This window comes from Copidosoma floridanum, unplaced genomic scaffold (assembly GCF_036245765.1).
Source record: "Copidosoma floridanum isolate Cflo_tuat_1 unplaced genomic scaffold, Cflo_Japanese_pri ptg000030l, whole genome shotgun sequence".
In the NCBI taxonomy this organism is placed as follows: Eukaryota; Metazoa; Arthropoda; class Insecta; order Hymenoptera; family Encyrtidae; genus Copidosoma; species Copidosoma floridanum.
This window is the reverse complement of record NW_028321907.1, coordinates 17,006,753-17,031,613: the sequence shown is the minus strand read 5'-3', so window position 1 is coordinate 17,031,613 and position 24,861 is coordinate 17,006,753. Positions and strand designations below refer to the sequence as shown.

General features: G+C 36.5%; 4 protein-coding genes across 10 annotated transcripts; 2 read left to right on the top strand and 2 right to left on the bottom strand.

Annotated features, from left to right (window-relative positions):
- Nucleotides 1-412: 412 nt before the first annotated feature.
- Nucleotides 413-1,784, top strand: LOC106645474 (uncharacterized). Its single transcript, XM_014361345.2, has 4 exons — nt 413-673; nt 754-865; nt 945-1,119; nt 1,275-1,784. Exons 1-4 carry the CDS (start codon nt 566-568, stop codon nt 1,516-1,518), a joined length of 639 nt encoding a protein of 212 aa, XP_014216831.2. The 5' UTR covers nt 413-565; the 3' UTR covers nt 1,519-1,784.
- On the bottom strand, nt 1,648-9,947 carry Ube4B (Ubiquitination factor E4B). Of its 4 annotated transcripts, XM_014361342.2 has the most exons (14): nt 9,661-9,946; nt 9,220-9,578; nt 9,071-9,107; nt 8,588-8,934; nt 8,314-8,485; nt 6,639-6,980; nt 6,124-6,558; nt 5,459-5,959; nt 5,015-5,383; nt 4,423-4,943; nt 4,212-4,347; nt 3,448-4,134; nt 3,050-3,371; nt 1,648-2,933 (listed from the first exon to the last, which is right to left on the bottom strand). In XM_014361342.2, exons 5-14 carry the CDS (start codon nt 8,335-8,337, stop codon nt 2,869-2,871), a joined length of 3,402 nt encoding a protein of 1,133 aa, XP_014216828.2. In that variant the 5' UTR covers nt 8,338-8,485; nt 8,588-8,934; nt 9,071-9,107; nt 9,220-9,578; nt 9,661-9,946; the 3' UTR covers nt 1,648-2,868. The 4 variants fall into 4 exon arrangements, with proteins under 4 accessions (XP_014216828.2, XP_089452784.1, XP_089452781.1 ...); XM_089596658.1 differs by having other exon boundaries at nt 3,448-4,136; nt 4,202-4,347; nt 9,071-9,578; nt 9,661-9,947; XM_089596655.1 differs by having other exon boundaries at nt 9,071-9,578.
- A 750-nt stretch (nt 9,948-10,697) lies between these two features.
- Nucleotides 10,698-16,918, top strand: Mlf (myeloid leukemia factor). 4 transcript variants are annotated; one of them, XM_089596661.1, is made up of 7 exons: nt 10,698-11,190; nt 11,635-11,833; nt 11,913-12,201; nt 12,278-12,416; nt 12,944-13,054; nt 14,673-14,729; nt 15,476-15,568. In XM_089596661.1, the coding sequence occupies exons 1-6, from the start codon at nt 11,138-11,140 to the stop codon at nt 14,686-14,688; spliced, it is 807 nt and encodes a 268-aa protein (XP_089452787.1). In that variant the 5' UTR covers nt 10,698-11,137; the 3' UTR covers nt 14,689-14,729; nt 15,476-15,568. The 4 variants fall into 4 exon arrangements, with proteins under 4 accessions (XP_089452787.1, XP_089452785.1, XP_014216829.1 ...); XM_089596659.1 differs by lacking the exon at nt 14,673-14,729 and having other exon boundaries at nt 10,699-10,937; nt 11,019-11,190; nt 15,476-16,918; XM_014361343.2 differs by lacking the exon at nt 14,673-14,729 and having other exon boundaries at nt 10,699-11,190; nt 15,476-16,918.
- Nucleotides 16,919-16,959: 41 nt separating this feature from the next.
- On the bottom strand, nt 16,960-18,712 carry LOC106645444 (uncharacterized; the record flags this gene model as incomplete). The annotated part of the gene is made up of 3 exons (XM_014361305.2): nt 16,960-17,587; nt 17,674-18,409; nt 18,495-18,712. Coding segments are annotated over 3 exons (1,134 nt in total), but the record flags the coding sequence as incomplete, so codon positions are not given.
- Nucleotides 18,713-24,861: the final 6,149 nt, after the last annotated feature.

Below are 24,861 nucleotides of genomic sequence, written 5' to 3'. Positions count from 1 at the left end.
TACCAATCACGTTTGAACATGTCATACTTATCTGTCATTATTATAACATTTTCGTCAAACAAAAAATCGTATGATGAAATAAAGTATACATATATTGTACACATTCTAAGAAACACACGCTCTCTCTCGTACCAAGCTCGTACTAGCTCAACCCGATAATTGTAAACAAACCCAACCATTATGACGCCAGACTCCAGGGGTCTGATGATCAGACTCTGATCGGGGCATTCGATATCTCGCTTAAGTTAGTAGATTTTTCGATAATCCCTGTAAAATAACCAAAAATAACGATAATGCGCATGCGTAGTTTAGGGATTATCGAAAAAACTGCTTACTTAAGCGAGATATCGAATGCCTCGATCAGACCCCTGCTCCAGACTCTCCAGAGCCGTTCGTTCGTGCTTCGTGCGTGCACGTGTACAATCGTGTGTCAAAACAAAACACGACACCGTGCATTTGATTCGACCACTTGGCGTTTGTACCGTTGCAGTAAACCACGTTTCTCACTTGGCAAGTGGCAAAAACTAGTATCCGTCCGCAGTTCAGCTACTAATAAATTATCATTATGACTTCTTTAAGTCTAAATATAGATCCTGTTGTTATATGTCCTTACGACTCAAACCACTTGATAGCCAAATCTAGAATAGCAAAACACATCGTCAAATGTGAAAGGGTAATTATCAATTTTTTCTCTTAGAGCTAATTTTATGCAACATTTAAAACTTTTACTGACAATTTTCATTACTTTTCAAGCACCATCCCGTAGGCTACAAAGTACAGTGTCCTTATGATGCTACTCATAGATTTTTTCCACAAGATTTGGAAGCACACGTTGAGACGTGTCCAATGAAGCTCGTAACTACTGGTACAATAAAACGTGATCAACAAAAATATATTTTCATTTTTAAAAAAACATTAATATTGGGGGATGTTTGACTTTATAGCTCACCAGTATGCAAACGCGTTAGGATCTGGAATAGACGTGGACATGGAAAGTTCAGCACTATCTACTATTGAGCAAGAAGAATGGGAAGAAGACAAGAACAATCCTGAACCTCTACCCAAAGAGCCGACTCTTGACAAACCAGTACAGCGTGTTATTGTCAATACATTTAGAGGGTATGTGTTTAAAGCATCCTTATTATATCCAGCTCCTTATTATATTTAAATTTTTCATCAATGTTTTTGTGACTCCAGGAATCTCATTCGTTTGATAGTGTCATTAAGTTCCGTAATAGCTTTGAAGAAACATAAATATTGACTTTTTGTTGTAGCAATGCTGTCACAGCTAAAAGAATTGGTAGCTCTCTGCGACGTCCGTTTGGTTACTCTGAATCAATGATGTTGGATTTTAGTAGCGCGAGTATTCACGATGACGATGACGATACTGATTCTATTGAATGTGGAATGGATCACGGGAGAGGCAGAGCGTTGAATCAAAAAAGGGGACAGCCTCATAGAGGAATGAGAGGCATTAGCATACTTCACAGGAGGGGTTTCAGAGGTAGATTGCCTTAATTTTTGGACAAGAAAAATATTTTTTCATAGTTTTCAGTGATAAGATGAAAAGTATTTATACAAATATATTTTTTACTCATTCTTGTATAATATTGTAGCAATGATTTAAGTTTTGTTTCTTTTTTTGTTTTATTTTGTCAACTTGAAATCCCTAATAAGTAAAACGACAAATCAATTTACTGATATAAATTTTCTTTGCGTTAAGCATTACTTCTTGGTTAAATAATTTGATAAAATAAATAAAGGTTTTTCTGCCTTCAAACAAATCTTGATAAGAATTTTTGAAATAATTTATTTATTTGCCAATCACTACTTTGAGTTGATTATGTACATGACATGAATGATATTGTTCCCCCAAATTCCTTTATGCACAGCAATTTGTTAACAAATTACTAATGAATGTTGGACATTTACCGAAATAGTTTAAATTAATTCATTGATCAATTGTAAATGCATCAAAAATGACTGGATACTTTGTATGTATTGTATACATGAGACAAAAAACATTATTTACAATATGACGAGTACTAGAAATTAATTTGAATTTATAATTTTTTGATGCTAATGTATTTTTATTTGACAATAACTCTTTACTTCGTATAATTTTTAAAGTTTTTCAAATAAGTTCAAAATTATTTCCAATTACTTACTTTGATTTCAAAATTTAATTTTTGTGTATAATACACTTGCACGTCATAAATTGATATAAAATAAATTCAACAAAAATTCAAAGTAAATATCGATAAAAAACTGAATCTTTGATAATGATAAATTTTTCGGTATGTTAGCTTGTCATACGTAATTTTCCTTAAATGAAAGATATTTTGACTTTTTATAATTATTTATACATGAATATAAAAAAAAATAATGTACAATAGATCGAGAAATGTTCTCAATCTTCGAAAATCAAATAAACACCTATCTCACCATAATTTTTTTTCGAATGTTTCACGAAATAAACCATTTATGACTAAATAAATTTATTATAATCTATTACGCATCTAGCCTAGCCTTAATATTTACATAAATCTAAATTTTTCTTTATATTTGCGATTCGAGTAATATTGGCAGTTTTTAGCTCAAGTTTGCAATATGTGTTTATCCATTATTTTTCACACATTACAAAAAAACCGGCAAATTTATCATGATTTTAGTTGCAGCACAAACAAGAGAGATCGCGTGCCTTGTTATTCTGTTTTGTTCATCTATCAAGATGAAAAAAATGCACTGTTCGTGATTGCATGATACCTCATTTTTGGACGAGCAAAAAATTTCGTCACTCCATCATTATTTTTTTTATGCATCACACACTCAGTTCGTTTTTCTTCAATACAGCATCTTGGTGATGATTTAGACACCGGTTGAAGTATTCTTTTGCTGTTTCCATTCTGAAATTTTTGCTTTTAAATCGTCAACTGCAAATAAAAATCATTCGACTTGGTTATTTTTGACGGATATGATATTGAGAAAAATAATTTGTCACTTGCATTTTAATACTTGAATACAAATACAAGAAAAAATAAAGTCTCACCGGGTGCAAGCATATCTTCGCTAAGAGGTTGCCTACTGAATGGATCGGTCGCACTGTTTAACAAATGTCGGATGATGACGTCCTTGTCCATAACGATACCAGATGGTAGTTTCACTGGCTCCTCCATAATCGTACCCATAAGCGGATCTTTGAACTCATCGGGCGCATCGTTGTAGTCCTCTTCGCGCGCCCTGTTATCGATTTGTATCTGGGATGCATGTTCCGCGAGAGCAACGAATCGCTCAATCTCTGCTGCCGACTTGATACCCGATTTCTCCATTCGTTTTGCTGCTTCGGCAAATAATTCTTTCGAAAACGATCTCTGTAAAAAAAAGTTATCCATCAAGTTTTTCTAGTTTCGTATCAATTGCTTAACTGGCATTTCAAATGTATGTTACCTCGTCGTTTGCAAGAGCTGCTGCAAACTTTTGGCAATCAAGGTGCAAATAGATATCCACAATGTTGCTAAGCAAAATTCTCGGCTCCCAAGCGTACTTTTGTGGCTTCTTGACTTTCAAATTGTTGCACTTTGGCCCACAAAGTTGTTGTAAATTGAAGTTTAACATAGCACTCAGTCTGTTGGCCAGCTCAGGCCTGAGGAAGGGCTCCGTGATTTTGACTGTGAGATAGTGGAACATCTGAACTGTTTCTCGAGCCAACATCATGTAAGATTTGGCTTGTCGCTCGTCTGTCGCCAGTTGCCGCGTACGCGACTGTTGCTGTTCTTGAGGTAGCGCAGCCCAGGCTGCCTGGTCGGACATGATTTCCTGGACCTCGTGGATACGTTTTAACGCTTCGAGTGACTCGTCGAGCAAAAAAGTCGTGTCGTTCATCAGCATGTTGATAAACTTGACAAACTGCTTGCCGTTCGAGCTTTCACGTATTATAGCGGCCTTGTGCACCTCGTTTCCCCACATCGTTTTCAAGATGATGGAAATGTGGTAACGAATGAAGAATTTGTCATAAAATTCGGACGAAGCTCCAGTTGTCTCGACGTCTGTATAGAATTTCATGAGAGTCGAGGGCAGCACTAAACTCGAAAGTGGATGACCCATTATCTGGTTGTTTGTGTTTTCAGCTTTTCCCTAAATCATGGAAACAATTTTATATTTTTCGTCCAAACAGCGTTGAAATTTTGAAAAAAGTGAAAATTCATACTCACGTTAAGTAAATATAAAACTTCGATTAATTTAGCTACCAAATAGGGGTTTTTCATGCAGTCTTGAGCACATATCAACACTAATAGCCATGAGATGATAATGGAATCGAGATTTTTGTCTAATATATTTGAACCAAACCTGCAATAAATTGTTAATATTGAAATTTTGGTCAACTTTAGGCATTAGAAATAAATGGCTACCCGTGTAACTTACTGGAGCAAAAATATTAAGAAGTCGGCGATATCATCGATGTACCACTCTGGTAGGGCAGTGAAAATTTTCGGCGTCTCGGAACGGTTGCTCAGAATATTAACTAAATTATCGTCATATGTCAGTTCACCGATGCTGTTGACACCGGTCAGCAATTTCAATAACACCTCAGTCGCGGAGGTGTAAAAGTGCAGCGATCTACGTAAAAGAAACGGATCGAGCAGAACTGCCTCGGCGCAAGCTTTAAATTTGGTTAATCGTTTGAGCTGGTATTTCCAACGCTTGATTAGTTCTTTATTTTGTGGTGCGTGAACCGAATCCTTCCACTGGGATTCTGTCGCCTGCAGCTCATCCACCTTTTTTTGCACTTCGCGCATGAGCTTGAGTTTTTCCTGATACTTTTGTAGAGTTGGTATGAGACCTATGTGGTGGCAGTGTAGTGTGAAGAACCAGCAATGCGTCGAAAATTTCACTTTACTCCATGTGTGGCCATTTTTTTGGATTTCTTCAAGCCAATCGGTAACCTGATGAAATTATTTTAAACCTTGACATATTGTACCTACTCAACCAAAGTATAAAAATATACATTACAAACCTCTTGGGAAGTAAGTTTCAATTTTGTTTCATTAGTTACATCCAAGAGCGACGAGGGATGGAAAGGATACATGTAGTCTATGTTATCGACATTGATTTTAATGGAGAGTAGCTGCAAAACTGAGAGAAGATTGATGAAGAAGCCGTCGGGGGCTAGTAGAGCCTCGTCAGTCAGAATTTGTGATCGCTTCTCGTTGTTGCGAATCAAACAAGCAATGTATTTCAATGTGTGTTCACGGCATGCGCTGTTCTGGAGAATGGCATGAAATATTTTGTGTAGAGCGGCCCTGATACTTTCGAGCTCTTTTTGCAGGGTGACAGTCATCATTTTGTCACTGCAGCTGTTACCACTGAAGAATTTGTCAGCCACCTAAAAAGTGAAAATTCAAGTCAGCACAAAAAGTAATGAAAAGTTGGTTACAAAATAACTCGAACGAGTTCAGACCTTTGGCTGATCCTGGGCAAATATGGAAACGTTGAGGAAAGGTCCCAAGAAAGAGGTTCTGGCGATTTCCCTGCCAGTTGCCGGAGTCACGCATTCGGGCATAAATTGCACCTGACTCGTGATCAACTTGCAAATCGGTTTCACGTTACCGTTAGGTCCACAACGTATTTCTACAAGCTCCTCGAGCGCCTCGATTGGCCATCTATGAGTATTTCCGATAAAACTGGCGCTCTGCATCGATAAATAAAGGCTCTGCAACAGTGGGGAAAAGATTCCAGAGAAAGCCTCGGAATCGGTGTGCGTGCGAGCGACCAGCTCGTGGAGAAAGCCACGAGGTAATTTTTGTTTGAGAACGTAGGGAAGCAGAGCGGACTTGCAGGACGAGGACGGCTGGCTGGCCTGGTCCGAGGGCAGGTAGCCTTGGAGAAGAAGACTGACGTGCTGCACGCATTGCGCACGTAGTGTTGCAAACACGTCAGACAATGGTGGCACACTCGATCGCTGTAAAAAAATTAAATATCAATATTTCAAACTAATCTAAATGACTTCGTTTTTTATAGAGGTATATTTGGCGATTCCTGTGGCGTCGCGTAATGTGAGTACATTGGGTTTGCAGCGGCACAGGAACCGTAGGCATGCCCGACTTTTTTTCCCTTCAGCACTACCTTGGGATGATTTTTTTCTTCAGCGGCAACTCGAGCGTAGCAATCTAACAAGTAAACAATGCTTTTTGGTTCGGGTGACTGGTCGCTCGGTGTAACGTCAGGCTGACTCGAAGTTGACGGATCCACCGGGAGTGTTGTAACCGGACTTTGCATTGGAGTGGAGAGATTGCTCGGATTATCTTTACAGTCGAGAGATACGTCTACAGCAATATCTTTCAGCGGATCTTCGCCGCTGGAGAATTTAAAGAGAACCTCCATGATCGCTTGACTGGTGAGATCGGCGATTTCCGTGCTGTTGAAAGAATCTGCATTTTTGGCCGTGTCGGGGAGATATATCGTTCCCTCTGTCGACATTTTCCACGAGACCGCAAGCACTCGTGACACGATGGCGTGAACTTGTTCGACTGTAACTTCCGACGAGCTCGAGCTTGTTGTCTATGGATGAACAACATTTTTTACGTATAATCAACAAAACAATTCGATGTTACAGAACAAAAAAAACTAAAGCAACGAACCCTCGATCTCGGGGGTATTTCTCTTCGATCTGAGTCATCGACTTCCATGTTTTCGATTCCAGAATCTACATCGACTCCGGATGAATTGCACTGTTTCTCACTGCTATCCTCGACCTCCATGGGTGTCTCCTTTTCAGGGAGCTGTGGAGGAGTCGGATCCACGGATGGCGAAACAGCCGCGCTGGGTGGCTGCAACTGGAGTACGCTCGACGGTCCTGCTGGTAGAGCATTTGGCGAGCTTGGAACTCCATTTTCCGGAGATGTCGTTGCAGAAGGTGAACCACTAGGAGGGGTACGAGTGGTGTCAAGGCTGGCCAAGCGTGCCAAGCGCCGCCTTCTTATCTGCAGGAGCAAAAGCTTTGTTTAAGGTAATTTCATTCGGTCGAAAAAAAAAAAAAAAAAAAAAAAATAGACGGCTTTGTACAGGAGGACATATATTTTAAACTGGCTTGCAACGTAAAGAAGGAGCATTGGCACACAGCGAGATCATGCATAAGTAGCCGAGAGTCAGAGAATGCCACCTGTTAAAAAATGGGCCACAGAAAAGCTCGGCCAAGCCAAGTCTCACAGTCTATGATACGATTAAACACCGATCTCGGGTCTCTGGTAACGCCGCGAGCATGTACGTTTATAGCTAGCACCGTTGGTCTATATGTTGACCTAATCGTGTATCAAAAGTGCGGAGAAGAAGCAGAAAGTAAGCGCGTACATGAAATATTAATGATTGGCAGAAAATTGACTGCATCACAATGACAAGGCTATTTGAAACGCCAACTGTTCTCGTTCACGTACAACATACGTATGCATACATATATTACGCGTAGACTTAATGCAAAGGTATATATGTGTGTGGGAACCAAACAAAAGCGAAAAAGCTGCCAATTTTGGAGCTCCTTCCTGGCTGCACTTTTTTTTCTCCTCTTCTCTCTTTGTGTAAGCCCACAACTCTCGAGCGCGTGAGCTTGCAGCATGAGTAGCCTTGAAAAAAGCTCGAATTGGTAAGCAAGAGGGATAAACAAAGAAAAAGTGGGAAATCCTGAAAAAAACATCAGCTATTTATATCCGAGAGAGAGGGACAATGAAAAAGCAATGAACTCGCACGGTCTAAGCAAAATTTTGTCTTGGATTGATCATCAGCAGCCTGTTGGCTCTCCTAACATTACCTCCGCGAAAATAAGTCACCTTGCGAATTAACCATCGGAATAATTGGTAGATCGATAAAAAAATTATCTGTATTACAGTTGGAGTCGGGAGAGAGAAAAAAAAAGTTGACACTTTCGTGCGACGCTGTTGCAGAGTCAAACCCTACACGACGATGTTATATGTTTCAACACATACTGTGCGAGCATACTATTGCAAATTTTTTTTTTTCTTTCTCAAGCGTCGAAGGAGACGTATGGAAAAAATGTATACACGACCGCGTACACTTAGGATGAAGAAAAGGAGAGAAAGAGAGACAAAGGAGCATTTCGGAGTTGAAAGCGTCAACATAACGCGCACGCACAGCAACAGAATCGTATGCATAGAAAAAAAAAGTACGGGAAAAAAAAAAATAGCAAAGGTTTCGACAGCTGCGAATCTTTAGCTTTTATATAATGCACTATGGAGGTAAAAGAAAATTAGAAAGAACAATTTTAAGGTACTCACCTAATAAGAAAATAAAAATTCGACTCACCTCCTCGGGATTGAGTTCACTCATTGTTACGGCTGACGAGGTGTCGAAACTCGTCCGACACTACTTCTTCCTCCGGGAATGACAGGTTTGCAGCAAGTAAGTATATGGGGCTCTCTCTTCTGATAATATAAGCGACTTACAGCTCTCTCACAATATTCACAGCACAGCCTACCTATAACACGACCAAGATAGGTATACAAGATGCATTCACATACCACCAAGTTCCCAACGCTTTGCTTATATTTTCTGCAGAGTATATAGATGTATTAAGCACCTCTATACGCTCTCTCTTCACTTCTCTTCCCGTTCTCTGTGGCCCCTCTGCTCTAGCTGTCTGCTTTTAACTGCTTTCCTCTTTTTCCGCACCAACTCCTTTTTATATAAAGGGTGCACGTTACTACTAGATATACACTGTGTAGGTGTACGGCTCCCTCCGATGATCCAAGATCTGAAAGTGCTCTATCTTTGTTCGTTGCAATTGCGATATTATATTATATAGAGACTGCGCTGCTTTGATAAATAAGTGTTGTATATATGGGGTTCCACCGTTCCAAATTTCCAACTCACAACACGACGTCAACGTGTCATAAATGTGTCAATCCACAAAATGCGTGCAGAGGGCTGTAAATATCATGAAAATATTAAGAAACAGAATTGTTTTACAAATTTTTGCACATATGCTTGTACGAAAATATAGTCTTTATGCTAATGGAAAATGATCTTAGATTTTTGAACATTAATTTTTTAAATAATTTACCTCTAATTCAATGTCTGCGTCAAATTGAAAATCTGAACTGTCAAACAGAAAAGAAAGTTAAAAGTCTCACTATGCACTAGGAGTCCCGTTAATTAACTAGTGTAGATACTGTCAACTCCAAAAACGCAACTGAGCCAAGCAAAAAGTACCGTGATAGGCAATTTTTAACTCTGAAGCAAGTCTGCAGTGTGATGTGATGCCACTCTTCTCTTGGAGCCAAGACAGGACATCCAGCTCTGACGCTGTAGTTTAATCAAGTCGAGAGTCGAGAGCACACGGCCACACGCACGGTAAATCAACCTCTCCTTGTTGCATGCATGCACGAGGCAACGATCGAAGAAAGAGGCTCTTTCAAAACATCAAAACAGCTGAGCAATCCTATACCTACCCGTTGTTGTGCTTACAGATATATAATGCTTGTTGCTCCCTAGGCAGCTGTCAATTTTCCAAAAGTGTCCTCTTTCGTGTTTTCTCTTTTTTGCTCTATTACAGCAACTGTAACCTGTAACTGGCAATTGAAGGTTAATTAATAAATATGAAACTCTGACAGCTCCTTGGTACATCCGATATAAATGTATCGACACTCTTACTTTGTTTTGCCTCGTAGGGTTGATGCTGATGACGTTTGGGTTGTTATAATATATGCCCGCTTCCAAAGAAATCAAAGGTTTTTTTGAATCGCGATGACGAGTGACGACGACGCGTTTATGTTTATACCTACGTCCTACTCTCTAGGATATACTCTCGACGTCTCGACTGAAAAAAACACTGCCTTGATTTGATGCGATCGAATCGAATTGCGATATTCAACAGCTTATTCAACAAAAAACAGAACCTATAAGTACTCAAACTACACTAATATATTCTTATCATCTTGTTTAAAATGTGCATGGTCATTGCAGCACACACACACTACTTGTTCACACACGCATTTTCTTGATTCGATGTTGCAACAATAAAATTTTTTGACAATTACTAATTGATACTCAAACAATTACTGAAGATACTTTCAAATTTTCTGATGAATAAGTATAGCAGTAAGAGTAATTATCTTAATAATAAGTATTATTTTTATATGCTTCAAAATGCTAAAAAATTCAAAGTTCTTTTTTTTGAAAAACGAAAGTTTTGCGCGCTTGAACGTTCCATTTCATGGTCATGCGCACTAACCGAAAAATTAAGAATTAAGTCGATAAAAAGGAAATTCGTGAAACGTTGTGTAAAAGCATAAAAATTTTGCAATAAAAAAATACGCCTATGTTTAATTAAATTGAATAAACTTTAAATTTTATTTAATACCTTCTATTGACAGGTGTTTTTTTTCAAAGTTATCATTTTTATTTTTCGGGCTGGAAAATTCATCACAATTATTTATCAAAATAACTCTTTACCAAAATGGAATATTAAAAAAACATTATGGACCTCCTCGAATCATGAAGTTTCTCCAATCTGGTGAGAGTCGCGGCTGGTTTAGATAATTAGATTCGATATTTTCTCGACCCCCCTCCCCCCGACCCCCTTTCCATGGTTCAACGTTGGTTGACCGACCGAGTTATTACTTATTGGTCGAGCACATTCCATCAGTTTCCAGTAATTTCTTTTCTCGGTAAGGCAGATCCGAGCGCTTGAGGGCAGTGAATGATCGTGAATCGTGAATATCGTGATACTTGATGGCTATTCGTGCTACGTTTAACATTGTATGTGCTGTGCGCATGTAAACTGTTTCCTACGCCATTGCATGTTAACACATTACGTGCTTATTTAACAATTTAAGACTTTATACGCACAGAGAGCTTTCTTCAGTATTAAACGTCAGTGCAGCTCAGATAACGTGATAAAAAGAGAGCGAGCGTGTGTACACACATAGGTACGTGTCTTTAACTGAATTACCAAGAAATTTTGGTTTTGGTCCACACGAAAATTTCTCGTGTGCTCTCTATACTTACAGTTGCATCTATACCTATTCGGATCGGAGTTCGGAAAAGGGACAAGAAGGAGAATTGTCTAAAAGTGTCGTGTGTGCAGTGGGTGTAAGCTGTACCAAGTACCAAAAAAAAGCGGTGCAAAATGTCGCGCTTTGGCTTGCTGATGGGCGATTTCGAGGACGATCCCTTTTTCGGGTGAGTTCATTCAATCTGGGCATATTGTCAATTTGATTTGTGTTCTTTTAATAGACCAATACTTACCCACACAAGCCAACAACACAGACATGGCTGTTATTTTATGTTCTGATGTGTAATTATTGATGGATCAGTTCTTGGTTACAATCTCTGGCTAACCGTTGTAACGAACTTAGTATCATGTGGCTACTTTTACTGATGCCATGTTTATTGCAATATTAATTTTTTAAGCGCTTACACCAAACCGTACAACATACGTCATCTATATATGAGGTTTCTTTTTCAATCTATAATGTGACAAAATATGTACATGATTGTTTCCATGGAAATCAAACATATGTATTTTTTGGGTTATAAAATAAAAACAGGAAAATTTTTGTTTGGGTGTAGAAGGTATAAAAAGCTATTCAAGAGATTAATTTTATTTATCATTGTGTATTTTAGAGCTCATATGCAGTCCATGCAGCAAATGAACAACATGATGAATTCCATGTTTGCTGATCCCTTTGGGATGATGGCTGGCCCGCCAGCAATAATGGGAGGCCAAAGTCAAAACAGACAGCTTCAAATGCCAGGGATGCAAATGATGCCGTTTGGCTTTCCATCCATGGGAATGAACCTCAACAGAATGTTCTCAGATTTGGTGAGTTTTTATATTTTCATTAAAGACTGATTTTTATGACTATATGCTACTTATTATACTGATGACTAATATTTTACAGCAAAACATCAATTCCAATCCAAATTGCCATTCCTTTACCAGTAGTTCAATGATGACCATGACAACTGGTCCTGATGGCAGGCCACAAGTTTATCAAGAATCCATGTCATCGCGAACTGGACCAGGAGGTGTTAAGGAAACCAAAAAAAGTGTCAGCGACTCACGCACTGGAACACGAAAACTGGCAATTGGACATCACATTGGCGAAAGAGCACATATAATTGAGCGTGAAAAAAATGAGTATACTGGGGATCAAGAAGAGCACCAAGATTTTATTAACCTTGACGAAGGTAGGCAAATTATATGTTTCATATATGCATTTTCCCATTTGTAACATGGAGTGATTCTAAATTGTTGCCTTTTTAGAGGAAGTCGATACTTTTAATCATGAATGGCAATCAAAAACCAGATCGTCATTGGGAGCCATTGGAAATTCTCCTTACAGGTCTTCGTATGATAGAGCTCAGGCAAATAGGCAGCTGGCTTTGCCGAGTACAGCCCCAAGGTGAGTAATCAATGGCATGTTAACTACAATTCTCCTAACAATATGGAATTATCCAAGTAATACACACTGTAAATTAAATGCACTTGTAGTATTATTACCAATGCCGCTTATAATAGAAAAATACTTTGTAGAGTATATTATTTCTGTAGACGTATTTTGAAGTTTTTTTAAATCATTATCTTGCTTGACAGATTCAAGAAATTAAAAAGGAAACGCCGTGGATAAAAATTTCTTGAAACCTCAATATTATACCATCAAATATCGACATTTAAACATTTTCTGCCTATGAATTGTGTATAGAAAAATATTGTAATAAACAACACTTCAAATAGAAACTTTTTTAATTTTTTTAATTTGCAAGCAAACAGCAAGTATGCATGTAAACTATTTCTAGTGGATGCTGAGAAACTTAATTATTGCACAGCTTAGTTTTTTATGATTGTTTTTCTCAACTATTTTTTAACTTTTATTTATCTTTATTTCATTCATGTTGATATTCTGCCCATTATATTTGGTGTACCTCATAGTGATCAGCAAAGTAAAAATCTATCTTCAAGAATATTAGCAGCACCTCGGCGCACAATCAAGAATGCACTTTCGTCTAAAAAAAGTAAAAGTAAACACAAAGATTCCTCTCGGTAAGTTTTCTATGCTTGTAATTATGATTTAAAAAAATTTTTTTCTAAATGTCTGCAATTGCACGAGTAGATTTTGATAGTTGTGTAGCATAATTTGCAAATTTATTTTTAATCTTAATAGAGTCACATATTTTTAATAGTTTTATTGTAGTTTTAAGTAATTATTTCATATATATTTATAATTTGGATTTAAATGTGTACTATGCAAATCTTTCTAACGCTATTCAGTTTTACGTAAAAATTGTTAGTTTTGTTTCGCACAATATCTATACTAATAATTTGAAATTGAGGTGGATTGTTTTAGAATTAACGATACAAGACACTGTTTCATTAAAAACTAACCATACAGCTTTAATTTTTTGTGAGCTTTAGGATTTAAATATTACAAAATGCGGTTTTGAGTTTCTTTCGCGTAGGTTTCACAAAAACATTAATAGATAACGATAATAAAAGAAGAAAATCAGTATTCTAATATCGCGTTACAAGACAAAAAGTTGCTTCACTTTCTATAATTATGCTGATTGTACTTAGTTTCTGGAAAAATTTTGGGACAATGACCAGCCTCATCTTCACTTTCGCAAAATCGATGCATAAGTTGCAAATAATTGTGAATCTAATTTTCTTTCTTGCTGGCAGTTGTGTCAACCGAGGCACATATGTATACCTATTTATGAAAGTTAAATACTTTAATATGATTAAAAATCATGCAAACTTGACTGCAGTCAATGTGCTCTATTCTATACATTTAGAAAGTAGATTTTCACATTTAGTTGATTCACCTTGTAGATACATATATCAAAGAATTTGACACTTTTGAAAAATATTTTTTCATTTGAGCCAAATTTAATTGCTTACACTCAAAAAATTTACTGCCACTATTGACGTATCCTTATACAACACGTCAGAAGTACAGATCTGATAAACATAAGTATTGCACGATGTGCAGAATTGGTGGCTCTTAATATCTGCCCCACCCCTTAAGCATAGAATTGACCTAGAAACTTATTTACTACTTATACATGCCAGTAAAGTGCATATTTCTCTCTTTTTGGCACTCTTATTTCTTTGTCCGGTATTTTTAAAGTCAATAAATTATAAATCCGCTTTTTATATACAAATATACCATAGGTTTAGATTTTTTTCGGTCGGCTCTTTCACAATTAATATTCAACCTAAAGATTGTTGTACTTAGTTTTTTTTCTTTCTTATGTTGGATTCAAAATAGGTAATTAAAAAGAAAAAAAAAGCCCTTGCTGAATGATTCTGAGATGAGTATCTCGAGAGTTTAATAAATAGTGTCAGTTTTATAATATTTTCTCTTTAAGTATCAGTGATAGAAAGACTGCGACGCATAAAGAAAATTAAACCGTGTTTTCTAATAAAAAAAAAAATAAAAAAAAAAAAGAAATTACTAACCCGCATAGCAAGCAAATAACAAAAAATGACAATCAAAGCTGTGAGTTATGAGAAACAAAAAAGAAAAAGTACATGCACCATTTCAATTGATACTTCCCGTTCTACACGTTTTGACGAAATCGCACTTATAACACAATAATTTATAATTCTGCTAGAAGCTGAGAAACTGGTATGGAATATCTTGTTTTTATATGAATTGCAGGTACAGCCACAAATAATTTCATGTAAAAAGCATAGTACGCGGTGACGCTTGCGCATCGTAAGTACTAGCATTACGTTAAACCATTTCTTGTTTTTTAAAAAAAAAGTTAAACCTGCGGTAGAATCTTAATGCTCCTTTTTCCGATTTTTTTTTTTTTTTTTTTCTTTTTTTTTTTTTTTCTTGTACCAGTCTCGTCTGGAAACGTCAGGAAAAGAAAGTTTTCCGGCCAGGCTGTTAAAGTCTACTGTATACCTATTTTCCTGTTTTACAAAATGTACCATGCCAGCCTGAAACAATGCCAAAATTGACAAGTTTAGAGTATACAAAATACTCGCTTACGAAAAACGAAATTAGGTTATTTTATGAGATGACTTATAAGTACTTGAAAAATCAAAATATATTTTACCAACTCTGAATTTGTCAATAAGAAGTAATTAAAATCCAATTACTGACTGGCTATGAGCCTTTGCTTGAATTTAACACTTCTCGCTAACCATCCTAATTTTTAAGGCAAAGTGCTGTCTCGATTTGAACGTTTTAAATGTCTTAACACACTTATAACGCAAGTAGTCGTGTATCACAAACAGTTTTTTTGAAACTGTCAGTAATAGGATTTCAATGCTTTTTTGTCAATGCTCAAGATCATTTCATTGTGCTCATAATAATTTTACTTGACACGCTCATCAAATGGAAGATAAGCTCAAAGTGCAAATTTACAATCTATTTTCATTAAAATCATTCACCAAGTTCGTGTGCACAAATGCGGGCTTAACATGAAAAATTTTTCAACTTTTTTTTTCAAGATCCGCTGAGAGTACCAGTACCAGTAATAGCGCCAATACGTCTAGTTCAACTTCCAAGGTTTCCCCGTCGTCAGAGTTGCCCGAGGATCTGAGCAGTAGCAGCAGTAATAATAACAACAATCACAGCAACAGTTCCGGTCGAAAACGAGAACACAGCCCCGATATCGAGGAAATTGAGAACCCCAATCACAAGCGTCGTTCCCACGGAGCGACTAGTGATGAATAAGAAAAAATAAAGGGGGAACGATTCCATACTCTTTGCGAGAGGCGACTTTGATGGCAACGCACTATACGTTATACATCCTACTTATTCCGTTTTCATCTCTTTATTTTATGCAACTTGTCAGTTGTTGCCTTTTGTCGAAGATTATGCCAAGTCTCTTGGTCCAAGTTGGAGCTTTCCTATAGTTTCCTTTTGAGAATCTTGGAGAGAGTGCGCGTGATAACGAAAAAGGAAACCCGTACAACTAACGATTCCTCTGAGAGTGTATCTGGTGGCTAGATGAATTTTTTAAAATATTTAATACAGTTGCCGAAATGTATAACTTGGACCAGGAAAATATAAAAATTATTTAGCTGGAGGCTGGAGTTGATGATTTCACTCCTTTTGTATTAAAAATAAAGTTCCAATCGTTTGTAAAGACCGTATGAAATGTTTTTTTTTTTTTTTTTTTTTTTTTTTAATTTCAAACTTTTGAAGTACAATAAAAATGGCGCTTGAAACTGGTGATAAATCATCACTGTGGGTGTTAGAAAAATATTTTAAAAAATTCGAACCTATAGTTTATTAATTTATATCCAACATTACATCAATTTAAGATTATTTCTATTCTCATGATTTAACGTGTCACAGTCTCGTTTTACTCAACGTATTTATGTTCAAAGTTTATGAAGCCTAGTATTTGATTTCTTGACTAAGTATCAGTAGAAATATATTTATGTCAAATGATATCAGTTTATGGAAACAAAGTGCAGTAGTGTTTAAATAATTTTTAGTCTGCTTCAATAACGATTTAAGAATCATATGTCCGAAATCTTTCGAAGATTCTAAATATTTAAAATTAAAATAGAAAGCGATGTTAGCTTGTTGCAAGATTTTCCTAAAAAGTATTTTACCGATACTAACGTTAATGAGTCATGTAAATGTTCCATGAAATTTAAATTGATTTTTTCGCAATACTTATCGAATTATTTTTTTATTGTATTACTAACCATGTAAAGAAATAAAACATTTTATTATATCATTTAAGTAAGCATTTAGTTTCCAGCTTTTTTGGTGAACCATCAAGCAAAAATCGTGTTCAAATTGAGTATTCTCGAATCATGTAATTTTTCAACTAAACAGTTTTTTCAATTGTACTTAGAAAATGCTGTAAACTAATGAATGTGAAAATATAATCTCATGTAATTTATAAAGGAGTAATAAAAATCTGTAGTTCTGGATTTCTGATGTTAATTATTAGTAAAATAAGTATTAGATCACATATTTTTTGTACTCTTTCCAACTTTATTCCAATAAATAAAATTTTACAAAGCGTGTAAAATTGAAAATACACGTGTGAAAAAATAAGAATAGGTGCAACCTACAAAGTTAAAATAATCAAGGACATTAAACTAAATTTAAACAGGTGCGTTATGCCAGTCATAAGTAACCATCGTCATTATTTCCATTAAAATTTCAAGACGTAAAATAAGAAAAAAAAAAAAAAATGTATAACACTGAAATTTAACATAATACTATGTAAGTAACATAAATATAAAAGTAATTTAGTACATTTTCCCTTGCACCAAAGCCAAAAGCTGAATTAGAACGAAAAATACAAGAAGTCGCATTAAGTAATAAAAACTAAAAGTAAGAGGAAAGCTAGCAAAAAAAAGACAAGGTACAACAATGTTCCTTTCACAACAAACGCTCGGGGGCGTAATCATTTGTTAATTATCTTTTGCTAAGGTGTTAATTTTAGCGTTGATGGTAAGTAACTGTTTCGTAAAGGACTGGTCATTCAAAACAGTTGCTAGTGTGAAGAGCAATTCCTTCAGCTCCTCCTGCGTCATACCTAACAGTCGAGCACATTCTGTAAAGATTTCTTTTTCCTCGTTGTCCAATTCGATCTGAAAATAAAAAAAACAAGCCAACATAGAAACAATTTTCCTTTTCGTTGGTATGTTTGTTAAGTAATTTGATGAAGGTAGCTTACGTTATTGAGGTCAAGGAATCTGCTAAAGGGAATCTTCTTTCTTTTTTTCCCGCGATTAGCCTGATAAAATATGTTGAAGGCTGGCATATCGAGCGAAATTTGGAAGTAGATACCGGCAACCAGGTGTCCCTTAAAGTCCCTGGCTAGCAAGCTCCTGTAGTTGTAAACGAGATTTCGGCGCTGGGTAACGTCGATGGCAGTTAGATATGGCCTTGCCACGTAAATAAGAGCGACCTGAGTCTGCTCTAAGGCACTGGGACGAGTTTTCCTTTCGTGCCACTCGACGTAGTCCGGGTCTGTCTGGCACAGCGTGTAATTGTACTCCTTTTTGCCCTCTGGCTCATCACTCTGCGTGAACCAACCCGTGTGCGGGTATAACTTATCCGCCATTACGGTTATCACGCGGGCGATGTGGTAGCCTGGATCCAGGAGCATTACACCTCGGCGCTTGTTGATCTCGATTTTCAGGCAAACGAGGACGTGCTCCTTCTCGCCGGAATCAGCCGCAGGCGGACCGCCAACATAGCTGGCAATGTCACCGATAGTTTCTTCGCAAGACACCAGGTAAAGGCCACTCGCTAAGCCAGGAAACTTTTTGCTCAGACCGCATATACGGTTCAACAGTTCGAAGCCAAGGCCGACACACGTGTGACGCCCACTGACAATGAGGGGCTGGTATTTACGGTAGAAGTGCTCCAAGTTATTTTCTCCACTCTTCTTGAAATCCGAGTAGAATCTGTAAGAACAATACAAATGTTAGCCAGTCTCTTTGTACTAAAGTATTTTGATGATAAATGTCATATGCAAGTGTGGCGACTTACCTCAAGACATTGTCAACCGTGTCGTAGCGTTGCTCGTTGATCAAGCGACGAGTTTCGAGTTCAACGCTGCTTGCTAGTTCCTCATACTCTTCGACCGTGTCTACGATCAGGGTTGGCGACTCATAATGGCCCCAGACCGGCAGGGGTAGCGGTGCACCCCTGATCCAGGGACCGCGTGCCTGCCCCTGCGGCTGGCACCAAACATCTGACTGTTCGAGTCAACTCGGCCACTCGCTGCCCCAACGGCCAACCGTTGGCACATAGCCATGCTCATCCCTGAAGCTGCTTATTGGCTCCACAGGGCTCTCGCACACTTTTTTACTTTTCTCTCGCTCTGAAAATTTAATTTAAAAGTTAATCAATTGTTCCTACAATTTATCATGTTTTTTCAGCAACTGGTTCAACACAACATTTCAATCAACGAAACCGTTGCATTTATCTGAAGCTTCTACGTTATTTCAACATTTTACATGATTGATTGTAAAAGTTAGCGTCATCGGGTGTACAAATACTCAAGTAAAAACCTCAGGGTGCAAAAAATAAAAAATAAAAAAGTAGGTATAGAATACACTCTTCACTCCAAAGGAAAAAGAATACAAATAAGGCACGTGATCTTTCGTTTCGTAACCTTGAGCACGAGAACGCGCGTGACTAGATTCAATTTACTAGAACGAGCACGTCAGCCATCACGATTCGTTTTTGCGACCGACAAATAAGTAAGTATATCGAACTGAAAAAATATATTTGCATAACAGAGGTAAGAAATAAAAAAAAAAAAACACGGAGGGGGGGAGGAATGATCGCGGGAGTACAAACGTACAAAAACAAAAACCAGCAGTTTGGTTTCTTCTGACATGCTCCGAAAACATGGCTTTGTTTATGCGCAGACAAAAGCTGCACGAACACGAGCTCCAAGCCATTTCTACTACACACATCGAGGTAACACATATACATATAATATTATGGATAAGATAACAACGCCAAAGTGTCCCGTTACATTGAAACCACACATATATCTACGGACGCGACGAACATGTAGATGTTAAAAAAAGCACGGGCTATATGATGTATGATCAGCAGCTAACTTTTACGTAACGTAATTAAGTTTTTGAAGGAGCAAGTAAGTATACAGAGAGGCACCTATTGTCCTAAAAAAATGTACAGACGCCCAACAAGGGCATCATCCGATCATATCTCTGTCTCGTCGTGGGGTATATACCTGTACATAGACACGAGACAGACAGAAATAAAAATGCGATACGTGAGCGCGTGGGTGGGCTACACGCCAACGCAGTACACGGTATACCGAACGCGCTGACGTGTCAAGAATTCCATATTTGTATGCAGTACAGTTACGTAAATAAGAAAAGTTGGAAGCTTAATAGTACTAATCGCCTAGTTTCTGCAGTTTTTCTTGTTGTGCAGAAAATAAGTATAAATAAGGGATAAGAGCAAAAAATGAAAAAGAGGTATTACTCACCCATACAATGAGCGCACCAATCAAATAAAAACTCGTCCTCTCTCGAGTGGCGGACTGATTCGTGCTACGTGTCCGAAGTCCAAGCAGGAACTGAACCGACGCCGCGCCAGCGCACCTTTAAGCCCGCGCACGCCAGGTTCTTCCCCTCTTTCTTTCTTTCTCCTTCCCCCCTTGCTCTCTCGAGCTCTCTCGACGACCGTCTAGCGCGTGACGTTACAAACTCCCCCACTTTGTCAGAAGAGTTGATTGATTCACACATATTTACGGTGTATATGCGTGTATCGTGTCTGTGTTACTAACGGTGTGAGGAATCGAGTCAATCGAGGGGAAGAAGAGGAGAGGATTATTATTATTGTTTTTTTTTTTATTTCACCAAGTAAGTACGTCAATGCTCTCGCGCGATCAGCTGGTAAATTAAGTAGGTATGTCTGAAAAAATATTGGCCACAAATAGACATTCTTAACGAATAATACATTTAAATCACGAACGCATAATTTATTGTTAGTAGCCGGACATTTAGAGCCAAAAACAATTTCACTATTGTTATTATTATTATTATTATTATTATTATTATTAATCGTACGTTGTTTTAGAAATATGGACCCAAATATCATCGCATTGTGTATGACTAATAAATAATTGTAGATATAGGTGCACTCGAGCATGCATTGCCCAATTTTGCGAAAGTAAAACATTTTAAGGTAAATTAATGCCGTACAGTGAGAGAAAATATACACGTACGGCTCAAGTATATATGTATAAAATTACTTTGTCAAGGTCGTCTGTCTGGCCACCCAAAGGTACAAAGACACATAATAATGGGTAAGTAAAAGTCACACTCTCGCGCAACACCAGCTGCCAATGCACGTAAGTTGTTACCTTAATTATCTTTTGTTTTGTTCAGTTTATTTATTTATTTTTTTCATCCAAATATCTCACAAATATGTGTTGTAGATCCATTATCAGGTATATTAATGACATAATTAACGCAACAAATGTACGAATGTCATAACATAATGTGGGTGTAAGCGCAAATCGATATCCACACCGATCCAGTAAAAATTCAATGATTTTTCTAGATCAAAACAACTGTGGTATGTTTATACGGCGAGAAGGTTTTGCTTCATGCGTCCGCTCTGATATTTTTCATTTGCGACGTGCTCCAAGTATATAGCTATACGATTCGGATTTCACAAAGTCGAGACAGCATATACTAAGCCAATCATCATGTTGTGTGCTCCCTCTCTCCATCTATACCACGTATGCGTATATATTTTATATACATGTATGCAATAAATCATTAATTTACAGCAACTTTTTTTTCCCCTCAAACTTTACACATGTATATAAAAGTAGTTGCTAGCTTCAAGCTAACGTATAAAAGTGTTTCGTTAACTGTGTTGCTGTAGAAATTAAAGTGACTGGAGAAAAACATTTCTGACCAATTACTCGCGCACAGCGCATTATCTCTCTTGTGATTATATACCTTTCACCTGGAATTTTCCTTTACGATTTGTACATACCTGTATACGTGCATTGCACAGCAAATATGATGTATAGATACGTATACGAGTGGTTTTACAAAAAAAAAAAATAAAATAAACAAATAAAATGAATCATCAAGCAACAAAATCCAAGCTTGTAAAAACTTGTTTTTTTCGAGTACACATGTTTAACTCGATTCAAACAATCCAATTTGCATATATACCCAGGAGTAGGTGTATATTATTCATCATCGGCCACTTGACCTCACTCAAAATCAATTGCCGCAAGGCATTTTCATATTTTCTTTTTTTTTTTTTTTTATTCTGAACGACCACTACAACAGCTAGAAATACTTTTACACATGCTCTTACTAGAGTTCTCAAAAAGGCCTTCATGTGTAATTCTTGAGTCGTGAAGGGTAAAAGAATTTTTTCATCAATGTATTGGCTCTGGGCGCCGTCAAAGGTATAGTATACTGATAATATTTTTTTTCTTGTTCAACGCTCCAATGCGTATTAAAAAGCAAATAAAAAAAGAAAAAAAATTTTAATGATACAATGTTTCAAATGGCTAGGATATACGTTGTGAACAAATTTCCCGCGAAACGATTCGTGAACATATTAGAAAATACCGTGCGTTGTTTTTTTGTCATTCTTTGTTCTTATCCCTAACGCCTTAAGCGAAACGCCAAAAAAAAAAAACAAGCGTACAGATATCGGTAGTGTTGTTTCCAGGCATTGTCTTAATCATAAAATAGTCTGAAAAAAAAAAAAAAAACAAAGATAAAATTCCACTCGAACGTGTGCTCCATACTCACGATACGCCGTGAGTATGGAACGGAAACGTTTGTAACATACTGACCGATCGCACTTGGTGATGGAATTTTCTAAGCCGATAAGGAAAAACGCCGATCGTCATCATGAAAGTATTTTTTCTCCCGTCGTCTAATAAGTCCGGGATATACCCCGTAAACGCAAATAAACAACAACACTCAAACTTAATCACTTTATGTAACTAGCGTCTTATCGTTTTTTTTTTTTTTTTTTTTTCTTTATTTCCTCGCTTTGCAAAGATAATACCAAGTATTTTATGTATACATACAACGCATGAGTACTCGATCTATTCAACGACATCGATTTTACTTTATTTCATTTTCTTTCATTTAATTCAAGTTTAGCGTGTAAAAAAATAGCCCGTAGCCCGCGACGCCATCGACGACCTTTACGTTGCGTCCGTGCACAGGTATGTGTCCTTTTAAATCTAATTATACGGCTAATCGAATTATTTCTTATTTGTCACCCGGTCGTGTAATGCAAATAACATGCTTACGCTGTACGATGATGATACAACTTATTGCGTACATAGTGTAAAAATATATGTAAACGGATATTTTTTGTTTGTTCTACACATATACCTATACATCTGCAAGGAGAACGTGTATTTTGAGGGAACAAGTGGAAATTCCACCGCAGTTTTTTGTTTGCTCGTTTTTCTCGAAATAAAATTTAAGATGCAATTTTAGTACAGATGTTAGGTTTGTTGAAATTACGAGAGCCGGCAGTGGTTGCTGTACAGTGGATCAAGTTTAAAACAAAAGGCCAAAGTCGTTGATTATTGTTATATATATATATATATATGCTTCCGATAAGTACACAAGTACAAATACTTCTCTGCTGTGTCCCTCTTTTTCTCACGTGCACGCGCTTTCACACGTTATTTACAATATATAACGATATATCAAGTGGCGCGGTCGCGCCACGAAGGCGAGTTTGAGAAGCTGACGATGACAATGCCGTGGCTACCGCGTACACTATTTACTTCTATATTCGAATATCGAATTTTCAATAAATGAAAAAAAATACTCATCATTATATTACTAAAAATTTTTTTATGCAATATTACATTTTGTGTGTTCAACTATGATTCTCAACAATAATATTTGTAGGAAAACTATTAAAACATGATAATGAGATGCATGGTCAAACAAAATTTCTTTCTCCTTCCTCAGTTTGCCATGACTAGACCGTTAAGTTGGCCGCATACTGGCTACAAAGATATCGATACTATCGATTTACTGTGTCAACGTATAGTCAACTCGTTCTTAGGGTCTTAAAGCTCTGTAAAGTATCATTTAAAGTATGTATATATATTTGTGCATACAATATTTACAAATTCCTGATTATTAATTATTAATGTATACATCCAAATATATATTATACGAACACAATAGTGAGTTTCAGGAATCTGTTGCATGGATAGACCTTGAAGTTAGTCGCACTTGGGCTATACATTGTACTGATTTCCTTAGTGCGTAGAAATCAATATCTTAGCAGATTTTCTTAAAGAGCGTAGAAATCAATATTGCGCAGAAAGATGCACAGTTGCACTGTATGTATAACACAACAAGTAAGCAGCAAGATGCCGCTGAGTTTTTATTAAGTCTATGTAATAAATCACTTATATTGAAAAATGTTTTAAAAAACGAACAAAGTGTAACAATCAGGTGTCCTGGTTGCGACGAACGACACCATAGTGAGACATCTAATTATATTGTTACTCTTTCTTTGCCAGAGGATTCTCGAATCTGTACACTTCAAGAACTTATAGATTACAATATTGGAAATTGGCAAGAAATTGAAAGTTATTGTGATAATGGATGTCGCTTAAAAAAAATTTAAAAACTAGATTTAACAATCAGTAATACTGTAGTAATTTTACAATTAATGTTATATGAAAAAACTGATAAAGGTTTTGTTAAAATGATGAACTTCAAAATAAATGCGATACCGACATGTAAAATAGATATAAATAGTAAAAAGTATCAGGTTATAAATGGAGTATTTCACCACGGTACTACATCACAAGGTCACACAAATATGATGCGACAAAAAAACCAGTCGTTTCATAACAATGATGATAATGTTGTCAAAAAATAAGCACCAAGAGGTGCTAAAGATCTTTATATTTTATTATTAGAACAAATTAAAAATACTTTAATAAGTTAAATAAAAAAAAGGAAAATTAAAAAAAGAAAACAATTTACGTCAACAAAATCTGTACGCTCATGTAGGTCATTTAAAAAATTTCTATTTAAAAATCATGCAATAATCAATAAATGGTATAAACCCTTATATTCAATTTTTAAAATAATAGATTGACTTAAAAAGTTTAAAAAAAAACTAAAATCTCCATAAAAAAATTACTTTCATATAAAATAAAGTGTTAGGCGAGTTTGAAGTGTTTTAAATTGATTGAAAAATAATTACGACTTTAATATATTATTAATAAAAATATTATTAAAAAAAAATAATAGTAATAATCAGTAATTTCTACAAATTTTAATATTCAATTTTTTACATAATAGATTGTCTTACAAAATTTACAAAAAATAACTGAAATCCC

Bases quoted from the DNA above. Each gene is read 5' to 3' on its own strand.
- LOC106645474 (XM_014361345.2), top strand. From the start codon at position 566: ATGACTTCTTTAAGTCTAAATATAGATCCTGTTGTTATATGTCCTTAC. The intron at 674-753 runs GTAATTATCAAT...TTACTTTTCAAG, and splicing joins ACATCGTCAAATGTGAAAGG to CACCATCCCGTAGGCTACAA. The intron at 866-944 runs GTACAATAAAAC...TTGACTTTATAG, and splicing joins AATGAAGCTCGTAACTACTG to CTCACCAGTATGCAAACGCG.
- Ube4B (XM_089596658.1), bottom strand. From the start codon at position 8,337: ATGAGTGAACTCAATCCCGAGGAG. The intron at 4,348-4,422 runs GTAAGTTACACG...AATTTATTGCAG, and splicing joins TTCTTAATATTTTTGCTCCA to GTTTGGTTCAAATATATTAG. The intron at 4,137-4,201 runs ATTTTCACTTTT...TTTCCATGATTT, and splicing joins TTTACTTAACGTGAGTATGA to AGGGAAAAGCTGAAAACACA.
- Mlf (XM_089596659.1), top strand. From the start codon at position 11,138: ATGTCGCGCTTTGGCTTGCTGATGGGCGATTTCGAGGACGATCCCTTT. The intron at 11,191-11,634 runs GTGAGTTCATTC...TGTGTATTTTAG, and splicing joins GAGGACGATCCCTTTTTCGG to AGCTCATATGCAGTCCATGC. The intron at 11,834-11,912 runs GTGAGTTTTTAT...AATATTTTACAG, and splicing joins ACAGAATGTTCTCAGATTTG to CAAAACATCAATTCCAATCC.